At 35.0% G+C, this 13,996-nt stretch overlaps 2 protein-coding genes across 3 annotated transcripts; one reads left to right on the forward strand and one right to left on the reverse strand.

The window, feature by feature from the left end:
• Positions 1-725: 725 nt before the first annotated feature.
• LOC134246991 (ras-related protein Rab-8A-like) lies at positions 726-8,384 on the reverse strand. Of its 2 annotated transcripts, none has more exons than XM_062729342.1 (7): positions 8,177-8,384; positions 5,273-5,333; positions 5,095-5,155; positions 4,241-4,318; positions 4,011-4,100; positions 3,622-3,738; positions 726-1,862 (listed from the first exon to the last, which is right to left on the reverse strand). In XM_062729342.1, the coding sequence occupies exons 1-7, from the start codon at positions 8,292-8,294 to the stop codon at positions 1,770-1,772; spliced, it is 618 nt and encodes a 205-aa protein (XP_062585326.1). In that variant the 5' UTR covers positions 8,295-8,384; the 3' UTR covers positions 726-1,769. The 2 variants fall into 2 exon arrangements, with proteins under 2 accessions (XP_062585326.1, XP_062585325.1); XM_062729341.1 differs by lacking the exon at positions 8,177-8,384 and adding an exon at positions 6,982-7,174.
• Positions 8,385-10,871: 2,487 nt separating this feature from the next.
• On the forward strand, positions 10,872-13,543 carry LOC134246994 (uncharacterized). Its single transcript, XM_062729344.1, has 4 exons — positions 10,872-10,989; positions 12,162-12,280; positions 12,975-13,185; positions 13,323-13,543. Exons 1-4 carry the CDS (start codon positions 10,926-10,928, stop codon positions 13,460-13,462), a joined length of 534 nt encoding a protein of 177 aa, XP_062585328.1. The 5' UTR covers positions 10,872-10,925; the 3' UTR covers positions 13,463-13,543.
• Positions 13,544-13,996: the final 453 nt, after the last annotated feature.

Here is a 13,996-nt window from a genome sequence, read left to right on the forward strand (position 1 = left end):
CCAGGTTAATGCATAGACCTAGTACTGTATACAGGGAAATTTTTGCTCCTTTCGCCCTACACTCGATTGGTGATTTTAAAACAGGGCGGATTCAAAGAATACAGTATAATGTCCTAAACAAAACTGTGACTGGGTGAGTTTAAGACAGGACAAAATTGTTTGCAAGCGTGAAAATAAAACGGGGCGAAAATAACCCTGCATACAGTACTCAAGTCATGATTAAAATAAGTACCCAACATTTTAACAGAATATTGACCAATTCTTAAGCTTTTTGAACAAGCTCTTGTAGAGGTAAGACATTGAGAATTACTGCTAACATACCTCAGACTGTGTCAATTAGAAATGGATACTGGAAATCACTTTTAATAGAAAGAACTTTATTTTGCAATTGGGTATCTCCTCATTAAAATTTCATTTCAGCTTGCAATTCTAGTATTACAGATTATATAGACCATTTATAAGTGACCAGGACCCAGGGATCATAAAACATCTTAAGCCTAAGTCAAAGTCTTTATTTTATGATTAGATGTTTTAGAAGTCAATCAGACAAAAATTAAAATATTTTCCAATATTGCTTCACAAAAGCATTGTTTCCTGCAAATTCAGATATTTAATTCATTAATCAATTCACATGACTGTGATTGAAATTTTGACTTAAGTCTAAGTATGTTTCATTATACTGGGGCCCAGCCTTATACCTTCATATCCCATTATAAAGAAACAAATCAAGTTTATCAATAAGCTTTATTATTTCTATTGACAAAAGACCACCTGAGGCGGCCATACCTTAACAGGCCTTACAGATCGCAAGCAATTGTTAACTTGTTGTACAGTTAGACTTTAAACAAAAAATGCACATAAATGGTTCAGGCTTGTGGATAATTCAACATCTGAAGGCCACAGGTTGTACATCCTTAATGTCTCTGGTAGTGGCTAAAGAATTCAGATCAGAAATTACAACATACATTTATAATTGATCAGTCACCCAAGCTCTGTAGACTTCTTACACAGAAACAAGTTTACTCTAAATTCTGTAAAGTATAATTTCCAATTCCAAATTCTAAAATTAAAAAAGTTAAATTTTAACATCAGTACCAGTTAAAAGCAGTATATTGTGGTGTTAAACAGCAGAAGTGACTTGGAAAACAAGGATTTAATAAATTACTGCAGATAAACCTGGGATAATGTTGGTCAAGGAAGAATCTCGGATAATCACCTTGTTTAGGATTACATGAAACAATTAACAAAACTCTACCAACAAACAAAGCATGATTCAAATAAAAAAAATTACTGATAAGTATTTCTCCTTACATTTTATGCATAATGCATCTCGAGAATTGTGACACAATTTTTTTTTTAATCCTCTGTTTTACAACAGTTATATACAAATGACACTGCTTTACTTAAAGTTCTGTTACAGAGTCGTTAGGGTTATTAGCAATATCGTAAGTACACCATGCATTGGAATATGTCAATATGATGTACACTTGACAGGAATATTAAAAAATATAAATATGAAACTGTTGGCCAATATCTTATTCTTTCTCCTGACAATCAAGCAAAAATATACAGCAATGTGGTTAATGATGTATAATCACAAAAGTCTCACAGAGTCCCCTCTCTCTGATTGGATGAATACTGTACCCTTTGATTGGTTGCAGGGTCCAATATCACATGTTGAAAATTGACCAACAGCTTCTTCTGTTTCACCAACAGCCAATAAAATATCAGTTTACAATTTAAAAAACCTATCACAATGCCAGCTGACATCACAATATGGTGCACCTCCAGCCCGACTTCTTGGCCTGTGTTTTTCCAGGTGTTATTGCACCAGCATTCTTTGCCTGAGCATTTGAGGACTCCTGGAATAAAAATAAATTATGTATACAACAAATACGAAAGAAACATTTAAAGACATTTATTCACAGAGAAGATAATTTAAACAAGAGGCCCATGGGCCTTATAGGTCACCTGAGTATTGTGCAACAACTTTCAAACAATTAAATTTGGTTTGTGTTTTAAACCAGAGGCCATGAAATTCACAATTCACAATTTTAAAAGAGGCACCATTGCTTATCATAATTATAGACTTAGCATGCTTACTCTATTTACTTAATATCCAAAGGCAGATCACAGTAACAAAGAGAAAATGCACTTCCGCTTTATAACCAGTTGTGCACATCATCCCAAAAGAACCACTGACCTTGGGGCCACATATTTCAAAATTTTGCAAATTTTATCATGAAATGGTTGATTAATACCAAAAAACAGATTTCAAAGCATTAATTTATTTTCAGACTATATACCCCCCCGACCCAGGAAGGGGGGGATATAAAACCACTTTGCTAGATGCACCTTTCTTCATCATAAATATAAATTCTTAGATCATTGGCATAAAACCCAGGAGCAAAGGAAAGATTTTCAAAGAATTAATGTATTTTCACTATATAATCAATAGAGCCCCGCCCTAACACCAGAACACCTGACCCTGGGGCCACAAAATTCACAATTTTGGAAGAGGCACTCTTGCTCAACATAACTATGTACTTACATAGTTTATTTAATACCCAGAAGCAGAGAAGAAGATTTTCAAAGAATTAATTTATTTTCACTATATGATCAATAGAGCCCTGCCCTAACACCAGAACCCCTGACCCTGGGGCCATAAAATTCACAATTTTGGAAGAGGCACTCTTGCTCAACATAATTATGTACTTACATAGTTTATTTTATACCCTGGAGCAGAGAAGAAGATTTTCAAAGAATTAATGCATTTTCACTATATAATCAATAGGGCCCCGCCCTAACACCAGAACCCCTGACCCTGGGGCCATAAAATTCACAATTTTGAAAAAGGCACTCTTGATCATCATAACTAATGTACTTATTTAGTTTATTTAAAACCCAGAATCAGAGAAGAAGATTTTCAAAGAATAAATGCATTTTCACTATATAATCAATAGAGCCCCGCCCTAACACCAGAACACCTGACCCTGGGGCCATAAAATTCACAATTTTGGAAGAGGCACTCTTGCTCATCATAACTTTGTACTTAGTTAGTTTATTTAATACCCAGGAGCAGAGAAGAAGATTTTCAAAGAAATCATGCATTTTCACTATATAATCTATATAGCCCCGCCCTAGCACTAGAACCCCTGACCCTGGGGCCATGAATTTCAAAATTTTGGTAGAGGACTCAATGCTCATTACATTCATGCCAACAGTTTGCCTGCTTGATGTCCAGGAGTAAAGAAGAAGATTTTTAAAGATTGCAATAATTTTAGTGGTTTTGGCCCCACCCCTCAGGCCCCAGGGGTGCTGGGACCATAAAATTCATAATTTTTGTTCCCCTTCACCCATAGATGCTGTATACCAAATTTGGTTGAAATTGGTTCAGTGGTTTCAGAGAAGAAGCTGAAAATGTTCAAATGTTAACACACGATGCACGACATACGACAACGGACGAAAACGGATAGCAATAGGTCACCTGAGTTACTCAGGTGACCTAAAAAAGTTAAATCTGAGTCAGAAATAATGTTTTATAAACATTTTCCGAATAAGTATGCTTGAAAATTATCCCTGCCAATGAATCCATGTGATGTGATACATAATGAAACTGACCAATTTTCTGTCCATTTTAGCCTTGATGTCCCTGGCTAATGTAAAGAAGGCTTCCTCTACATTAATGCTGGCTTTGGCACTGGTCTCCATAAACTTAATACCATGTTCTATTGCCAGCTATCAAACAAAATATATGTGTAAACAAAAAGCTTCCAATTACGCAACAAGATGACATTGTACAAGAGAGTAAGCACAGATTAAAAATGCTTGACTTTGAATTTGTGCATTTAATGAGTACATGTACAAGTAGAAATGATATATACTGAACAATGAAATTTCATTAACAGAAATTCTAAATTATGCTTCTCGATTTGGAGCACCAAAAAAGTTTGCTATTACTTTATAGTACCTACATGTCAGTACATGACCTGATTCTGTGATCTACTTACTGACTCGCCCTTCTCCTTGGAGACGACTCTTTTGTCGTTCATGTCACACTTGTTTCCCAGAATCATCTTGTCAACATCCTGAGAGGCATGCTGTAAAACAAAACACAAACCATACACATCATCTGACACCAACAGTCACACGACATTTAAAACAAGGCCGTATTATCTTAATGCTATAGAGCAGGAACATTGAAACAAATGATTGTCAATAAAACTCTGGACAAACTCACCTCCTCAATATTGCGAATCCAGTTTCGGATATTTTCGAAAGATTTCTCATTTGTGATGTCATACACAAGCATGATTCCCTGAAAAATTCATAAGTTGCATTAATCACATGTACCCCTCTTTTAATCTTTTGTCAGTCTAATGTAAAATGTTAAACTTATAGCCTCTGTTGGCTAAATGTTATTATCTTTAATGAACTTTAACCTAGAGTATAATTGACACTTTCTGTGTAGCTTTTCTTCTATTCATCAAGCTAATTATTTTTATAAGATGGAATAAAAAATATCATTGATACTTTGTAAAGATGAATTTGTTCAATGTCCTACTTTTAATTACAGTCTGACTGCAAGAATTTTTTTAAACATTCGCTTAGAGACAACTTCAAGTAGCTTAGAGAGGCTAATTTCTATTACCTTCCCCTAAGCCAACATTAAGCAACAATATCAAGGTCCAACGATTTTGCTAGTTGTCAGACCATGTCAGCATGCTCAAAAATGAAATGAAGAAAGTTTTTAACCTTCCTTTTATAACCAGTACAGTTAGTCTCCTTTAACCCAAAGGTAAAGGAAGTATTTTATTTTGAGTGGGTACTTAATTAACATATTTATAAGATGTTAGGTGCACCAGTATACTTATGAAAACAAGTGGCAATATATCACAATTTTTTTTTGGGGGGGATGACTATATTCTGAAGAGAAACTCTCTCTTATCTCTTATCTACTGTAATTTTGTTTCAAGAAAAACACTGTATGAATATAAGATTGAAAACAAGTTCAAAGTTGATTTCATTTTAAATGTTTGAAAACAAGTTCAAACTTTTGCAATGTAACCACACTGGTCTAGCATTAAAGCTTACCATGGCACCCCTGTAGTAGGCTGTGGTGATGGTACGAAACCTTTCTTGTCCCGCAGTGTCCCTAAAGAATATAAAGACTCATTACGTAATCATTCAAGATTACATTAAAATAAAAGAAGTGCTTTGAAATTTCTCTAGAATGTGCAAAGTGAAAGAACAATATACTTCGAGTACTCACCATATTTGTAACTTAATTTTTTTACCATCTAATTCTATTGTCCTTATTTTAAAATCAATACCTGTAAAAAAGGAAAATAAAACTGAATTATAATTAAGTACTGGGCATATTTTTTAACAATAAAAGCTGTACATTAATGTCTGAGTTACATGTAAGTAAACAATACTTCTGATGTTGTAGTGTCTTGGTAAATATAACTCCTTCTATACATTTGAGATGCTTCCTGTTCAATGACCAAGTTTTTATAGATTGCATTGACTCTAAATTAATTGAACAGCCTAAATCTTTCATCTATTATGTAAACTGAACAACTGCACAACCTTCAATTGATATAACCACTTGAATGGACCCACCGAGACAAATCCAAAGTTCGAAACATCAATATTTACATTTCCAATGTCTTTGTTCGAGATAAAATTACAAATATTTAATGTACTTTAATTCTCCATCAATGTACTGGTTCATCGACAGGCGCAGTTAAAAAAATTACGGGCAGGGCGGGACAAATAGAGACAAGAAGCAGGGCTTCTAGCATGTGGATTTGCGGAATCAATACCATGTAAATATATGGAATAAAAGTCCGATTTTCCGATTTCATGACGATGATCAATCAATTGGCTTGCGTGATAATTTTATGCATAAACGCCTCATGCAAATTATCACGCAATCCAATCGATTGATCACATCATGAAATCAAAAAATCTGACAGTTATTCCCTAATTATAATATATAATATGAAAAACTTCAAAATTTCAGCTAATTTCTCTGAAAAAAATGATTCTGTATGAAGTATGCATGAAGTTTACCAGGCTTGATGCAGTATAGATGAGTTGTATTGGGGCTACAAGCTTGGACTATGAGGTTTTGTTAAGAATCAATAAGATACTGTTCCAAGTGTCACAAGTTTATATTCAAACTGTCTGTAACTATATTTCTTGTCCAAAATACTGATAAAGATGTTATGAATGTAACAGGAAAGGAGAAAATTGGCTGGACTGGAATCGAACCCAGGAACCCTGCATCACTTGTCAGGTGTTCTAACAACTAAGCTACCCACGCAGATATCCGCAGCCAAACCATTACATTCCATCCTTGAAGACACAACTGCCATGGCAGGACTTTCATTGGGAGTCCAAGGGTGGTCGACGGCACCAAGCAAAGTATGTAAAGGAAAGGAGAAAATGTATGGCTTGCCTGGGAATCAAACATGGGAACCTTACACTACTAGTCAGGTATGTTCTCTTTGTAGATATGACACAGTGTACATGTAATAGGGAAGTACACAGGTATTTGTACTGTCTATAAATGTACAAATAGTGGATATATATAACTGCTTCAAGATTGCTGACCATGTCTGATTTGAGCCTTTGGAAACATACTGACAGAATTCATCAAGCACATGAAGTGTTGCTGAATTCACATAAAAGGACAATATCATCGTGGTAATGATAAAACTGACTTACACTTAGAAAACATTACGTTTCCCAAACGGTATAAAAATACAAATAAAAAGTAACAGATCATGTGATGTACACAATATACACGGAAGATTGAATCCATAGCAAATGAATGGTTTGTAAAAAAAAAACTAACTGAAAGTATAAAAATAATAACTATAATTTTTTAACTGATATGTGAATCAAATATAGTGAAACTACAAAAAGTTTCACAGCCATCCCCCCTTCTTCAGACTGGATGGAATTGATTACCTATTGTTGAAATAAACGTTGAATTAAAAGCATCCTCAGAAAACCTAAAAAGCACACATGTTTTTCCAACACCACTGTCCCCTATTAATAAGAGTTTAAACAGGTAATCATATGTTTTTGCCATCTTCTATAAAATTCACAACGGAACCACCCTCGAAAACATTATTTCTGTTGACGTCACTAAAAGGTACTTCCGTATATTTTGGTTATCCTTTTGGGTTATTACGGAATTGCATGGTAAAACTTAAAGGAGTTCCGCGTATTCATTTATCTAGGTCACGCGCACCTGAGTCACTGACAATCACGAAACCGAAAGTAGCAGTCGAATTTGTTAAGTGTGGTAAAAACCAATATATGAATTGTATTGCATGATCTTTATTTTTTTTTTTGGACTGCATCGTATCTTCTTATCGTGCTAATTTTAAATAACATAAAATATCTGAGCATTTTTTCTAGTAAAATAAAGCACAATGTGTTTACCTGCTTTTCAAAGAATGTAGTATCTAGTATCTATCTTCAGTGATTTACTGTTACACCTTAATAAAGATACTAAGAATACAGTAATGGGACGTAAATGATATCATATAGTAGATCTGAAAAAACCACGTTTTCATTTGAATGTTTGAGTAGATTTTGGAAGCTTAATTTACCATTTTCATTGGAGGGGGGGGGGGCTTCTAAAATAGCTAAAAAGTCATCAGATGGTATTATTGTTGGGACACAACCATATAATAGCACCCCTTTGCTTCCCCTCCTCGGTTTCTTCGGCCATGGTAATTTGTGTATGAAAGATTATCTGTAAGAGGTTGGCAGTTGCAGGGGACTTTTATAGACTAAATTATGTAAAAATACGCTGTTTGTTTGTTTGTTTGTAGGTTTGTATTGCTCTGTCTTAAAACAATTACTTAGTAATTAGAGCCTTTAATTTTTCTATCACACACACTTCAATTTATTTTTTTAATATATTTTTTACATGTTCATATATAAAAACTTTTTTGATTAAATAAAATATAACAATGCTGATTTCGATCGGTATGATAATAATTTAAATTCGGCTTTCTCAGTTGCGTAATACAGCTGTACATATAATTTATATATATACTTTTACCTATAGCCGGTAGATATTTGTGATGGTATCATAGTGCATATTTTATACTGATAATGAATGAAGCATTTGGTGAGATTATATATTTACCTATGGTGGCGATAAAATTGGGATCGAAGACTTCCTTTGTGAAGCGGACGAGGATGGAGGTTTTCCCGACAGCCGTGTCCCCGATCAGCATCACCTTAGCTTTAGTCACGTGACCCATCCCTCGGGCCACACACACGGGGGGCAGGAGGAGGAAACAGTGATCAATGCTATTTAAATATCATAATTGTCAAACTCAGACAAGAGTCTTAGCTTAGTGTTTATAATAGTTATATAAATAGAAATTAAGTGAATAGTTATCATCTGACCTTCTGTTGCACTTTAGATCTACATGCACTCTGATATGAATCAATAAATATTGGACTGAAGCCGTTAAAAGAAAAAGACAATACATCAATAAGGAAACAAATTAATGATAAATAAAATTAGTAAAATAAATACATATATTGTTGAATCAACGAAAACGATTTTATAATATATTTGTTGAATCAATGGAATAATTTTTGGGGGGGGTGGGTGGGGTGAGGCTAAATTCTATGCTTATACATTTATTTATTTTTAGAAATAGTTAATTTAGAAATTATAATTTTTCAATTTATTTATTTATTCAGCAAACATGCATGCAAAATGTTGGCATACAACCATGTTACATACTGAATGAAAACAAAATATACAGTGTGTTTATAAGGCATATTTAGTGGATCAGTGATTAATCCCCCCCCTCCCCCACTCTTTGGACAATAAATGATTTTAAATAAAAAAAGAAGCCAAATATCCGAAAGAAAAGGAAATATGAGACACTCCACCAGGATGTAACATTAAAATGTCACATGCAATATTTGCTACTGAGGCCATCTTAATTTTAAAAAATGGTTTGGTTTCCCTCTCCCGACAGACTGACTAAAATTGTTAAGTCTTATTATGCGCCTGGATCGATAGATCCGGGGCGTATATTGTTTTTAGCTCACCTGAGCCATAGGCTCAAGTGAGCTTTTCTGATCAAAATTTGTCCGTTGTCTGTCGTCGTCGTTGTCGTCGTCGTTAACTTTTCACATTTTCGACTTCTTCTCAAGAACCACTGGGCCAATTTCAACCAAACTTAGCAAAAAATATTCTTAGGTGAAGAGGATTCAAATTTGTTCAAATGAAGGGCCACGCCCTTATTCAAGGGGAGATAATTCAGAAATGATGAAAATTTGATCGTATGTTTTAAAAATCTTCTTCTCAAGAACCACTATGCCAGGAAAGATGAAACTTATAGGGAAGCATCCTCAGGTAGTGTAGTTTGTTCAAATCATGACCCCCGGGGGTAGGGCGGGGCCACAATGGCTGGTCAAAGTTTTACACAGGAATATATAGGAATATTTTTTAAAAAAATCTTCTCCAAAACCATTGGGCCAGCAAAGATGAAACTAATGTGGAAGCGTCCTCAGGTAGTGTAGATTCAAATTTGTTCAAATCATGACCCCCTGGGGTAGGGCGGGGCCACAATGAGCAATCGAAGTTTTACATAGAAATATATAGGGAAATTCTTTAAAAATCTTCTTCTCAAGAATAGCAAAGGCATGAATGATCGTATTTATACGGAAGCATCCTCTGTTCATATGGAAACATTCTCAGGTAGTGTAGATTCAATTTTCTTCAAGTTATGACCCCTTGGGGTAGGGCGGGACCACAATGTAAGTTCAAATGTAAAGGGCAATAAAGCCAAAGGTAGTCAAAGAAATATGCAAGCATCCTTAGTTAGTGTAGATTCAAGTTTGTTCATATCATACCCTCTCCCTTTTAAGGATTGGATGGGACCACTATTGGGTTTAAACTTTTCAATAATAAACTGATTTCTGCTTTTTTCCTAGCCACATTGCTCAGGTGAGCAACGTGGCCCATGGGCCTCTTGTTGTCCTGTCTATCTCTTTGTCTGCAAACTTTAACCTTCGCCATAACTTTTGAACCATGAAAGTCAGAAACTTCATATTAAATTTGGTATGCATACTCCACTAATAAAGCTCTTTCAAATGACACCAAGGTCAAAGACCTTGTGACTTTGACTGTGACCTATATGCTAAAAATAGCTTTCATGTCTTCAAACGTTATCCTTCGCCGTAACTTTTGAACCATGAAAGATATAGACTTCATTTTTGGTATGCGTACTTCACTCATTAAGCTCTTTCAAATGACACCACGGTCAATGACCTTGTGACCTTGATTGTGACCTATATGCTAAAAATAGCTTTTTGAACCTTAACCATAACTTTTGAACCATGAGAGATATAGAGACTTCATATTTGGTATGCTTATTCCACTAATCAAGTTCTTTCCAATGACACCAAGGTCAATGACTTTGTGACCTTGAAGTTGACCTATATGCTAAAAATAGCTGTTTTCGAACTTTGTTGCCGCCGGGCGCATAGTGTTTCACAAACACATCTTGTTTTTATCCTGGACATGGTTGCTTTTTTTAATTCTTTTTTTCATGTCAACAAATATTTTGAATTTTTCCGGAAGAAAGATATTCCCACGTACCTACCGACCCTATAATTTTACCCTGAGTAGGGATAGGGCAAACAAATATTAATTTATTTTATTTAGACGGCCTTAGTTATTTTGCATAGACATCAAGCACAGGCACTTGTTTCGGAAATAATCTTTTAATCTTTAGTATAATAATTATACCATGGGTTAAAAATTTATTTCCGAAACAAGTGTCTGTGACATCAAGCCACAGGTTACTTTTGCAAAGGAAGCGCTAAAACATGACGTCACAATAAACGCTTGCGTCAACGCACATGATATGACGCATTCAGTTTACATCATCAGTTTCCTTATTGTGTTGTGTTTTCTTTTAGGCCTACAAGGTATGTTGAACCATTCTTTAAAAGAATTCACAATCTATGTTAAACGTGGTTCAGAGCATGATTGGACGCATGTACACCACATGAGGGATATCGATGCATGTATTAGGCAAACAAGGAATAGGGCCTACCGTTACATGTATTTAAATAGCCTAAGCTCGAAAATCCATCTTTGGGAGATAGATCTGCATTGCAACTTCCATGGTCCTGTGTCGCAGTAGGTGCTCGTCCTTTGTGTGAGACCTTCCCGACAAGTTTTTATTGGTTGGAGTTGACTGTAGGACTTTCATATTTCACATGTGTAGCCTAGTTCAATGTTGTGACAAGACATCTCTTTGGGTACCAAAATATTTGACATCTTGATCTTGAAGCTTAACACATTTTTTAAAAAAAATTACCAAAGTTTATTCTTGTCCATACCGGAGCTAGTGTTTTCTTATTTCATATTAAGCGTTTTCCTCAATAAAAGACATTCAAATATGTTTTATCTCATTACCTTGACCTTGCTGCAGAACTGTAGCCATTGTGCTTTTATAGGCCTATTATATAGCCTATATATATATATAAAATTTTCAAACTTTAGTCATAGCCATAACTTTTCAGTTTGAAAAGTTGGTGCTAGGCTAGGGCTTTCGTACTTTACACATGTATTCACTGTGACAAGACCTTTAATTGGGTGTATTTTTTTTTTATCTTTTGACCTTGAACTTAGAGTTTGACCCACTTTTAAAATAATTTAACCTTGACCATTACTTTTGAATCGTTAGTACTAGGGCTTTCATACTTCACGGGTGTTTACACCGTGTCAAGACATTCCTTTTGATACCAAGAGTTTGACCCCCACAAAAAAACTTGAACATTGAACATAAATTTTTGACCGTTACGGTTAGTACTAGGGCTTCCATATTTCACAGGTGTATTCCTTGTGATAAGACCTTCCTTTGGGTACCAACAATTTTGACCTTTTGAACTTGACCTTGAAGTTTAACTTGCATTTGAGAAATTTCAACCCACGCCAAAATTTCGACCCTCGCCACAAGCTGTTTGAATGGTTATGGCAAGGCATTTGTATTCCTTATGACAAGACGTTTTATTGGCATCGACTTTGACATTTGATTTACATTGAAAAAATAGTCTTTGTAATGAAAGGCACATTTTGTTCTTTATGGAAATAGACAGATGTGTAGCGGCGCCCATTTTGAATTCTACCCTTAGCCGGACGGGACGTCACAAACGCTGGGAAGATGAAGCATACGACGACTACAGCGGGGGTGAAATTGATTACAAAGAGGAGGTACGTAAATTATATCTAATATACTCCACTCTCCTATAGCTTGTGTGGAATTGACTTTGTCATATTTGAAGAACAGGTATACTAATTTACTTGTATTGTAGCAGTTGGAGGACAGCTCTTGGTGAGTTGTGCTGTTGGAGGAATGCAAGGGTCTTGTTCTGTTATTTGTTCAAGAAAACTAAAAAAAGCAACTGAAATTTAAACACAATCACATTTAAAATTTCCTTTTAGACTAAGGCCGATTTCAAATGACTTTCAATACGGTATAGACTATTAGTATAGTAGACAGGGGGTGCTTAAATTGCTCTTCCATGGAATCTGATCTTATATCAATTTTTTTAACGTCTTTTTTTTTTTTTTTTTTTTTTTTTTTTAACAAAATTAGATTATACTATGATAATTCTTTCGTTTTTTTTTTTAAATTATTTTTTTAAATTCTGATTTATAAATTTGTTATTTTCTTTAAAACCACTTTTCCTACAGGTTTGGTCCCATAGTTAAAAAAAAATGCCACAAAGGGTTTACTGCTGTTGCTTTAGTTTCAAGTGCAATCTCTTTCGTTCTTTGCAAATAGTTCAAACCAGTTTTTAAAGCTTCAGCACCATCGGATACTTCTGGTTATGGTTTGGAGACATAATGTTGTGTAATGGAATTCCGCAATAAGCATTATTTTATTTTCTATTTTATGTGACAGACGGAAGAGGAGGCCAGAATTAAGAACTTATTATTAAACTGGGAGAAGCTGGCACTCAAAGCCATCTTTGGTCTCTCCTTCTTCTCGCTGATCTGCATGGTGTGGTACATCTGTTGTAAGAACTGCTGTAGATATCTGGTGGTGGGCCCTTTGAAGGAGGCCTTTATCGACTATTGGACAAGATTTTGTCCTTGCTGCGTGAAGGACAAACGTAAGATATTCCCATTTTTGCTGCAAATTAATGAATAAAAAATAATATAATGCAAATACATCTACCACTAAATCATCAATTAAATCTCATGTTGTTTTCTGCAAGTTATTTTATGTATGTCTTTGTCTTTTATACAGAGTTTCATAGAATGAAAGTTCAAGCCGAGAAGTTTGGCCTGAAGCTAACCCCCTCAACATTCGCTCAACTGAGGCGCGTGGCGGAACAGGCTGCGGAAACGATGGGGTACGACACCTCAAATCAACCCGCTTACATGTGAGGGTCCAAAACAACGCACAGATACTGGGAAGCTTGGAAGAATTCCGAAACAATGGACAGATGCTTGTAATTTCTGTAGGATCCAGTCCCGGTCTTATTTTTACAAAGTGAACAGGCATTTTTTGTCTTATTTCGAGGTGCACACAAAGTTGTGCAGAATGTTCATCGATAAAAAGTGGGAAATTGGACCTTTTATTTATTTCATTAATACTTGATATGGCGAACATCAACTTTTTGACATATGTATACATATTCTGGAGAAAAAATATATCACTGTATATTGAAAACACTTCTGGTCTTTGAAAGCAGTACATGTACTATAGTATGTATTAGTTTTGTAGAACGGAAGGAAATAAATATAACTGTTAAATGTACCAGTAATAAAATTAATGATGTAGAAATCGATATAATCTAAATCCCCGTATAGCTTTGAAACGCAGTGGTGAAATTAGAGAAAAATCTTCTGAATTTGCTCTAAGTACATGTAGGTTGTTGTTTTATGCTCTTGTAATCGAAAATTTGGTTCTTTGGATAT

The sequence above is a fragment of the Saccostrea cucullata genome, unplaced genomic scaffold, assembly GCF_032062105.1.
Source record: "Saccostrea cucullata isolate Sc308-1 unplaced genomic scaffold, CSIRO_AGI_Scuc_v1 ctg20, whole genome shotgun sequence".
Classification (NCBI taxonomy): domain Eukaryota; kingdom Metazoa; phylum Mollusca; class Bivalvia; order Ostreida; family Ostreidae; genus Saccostrea; species Saccostrea cuccullata.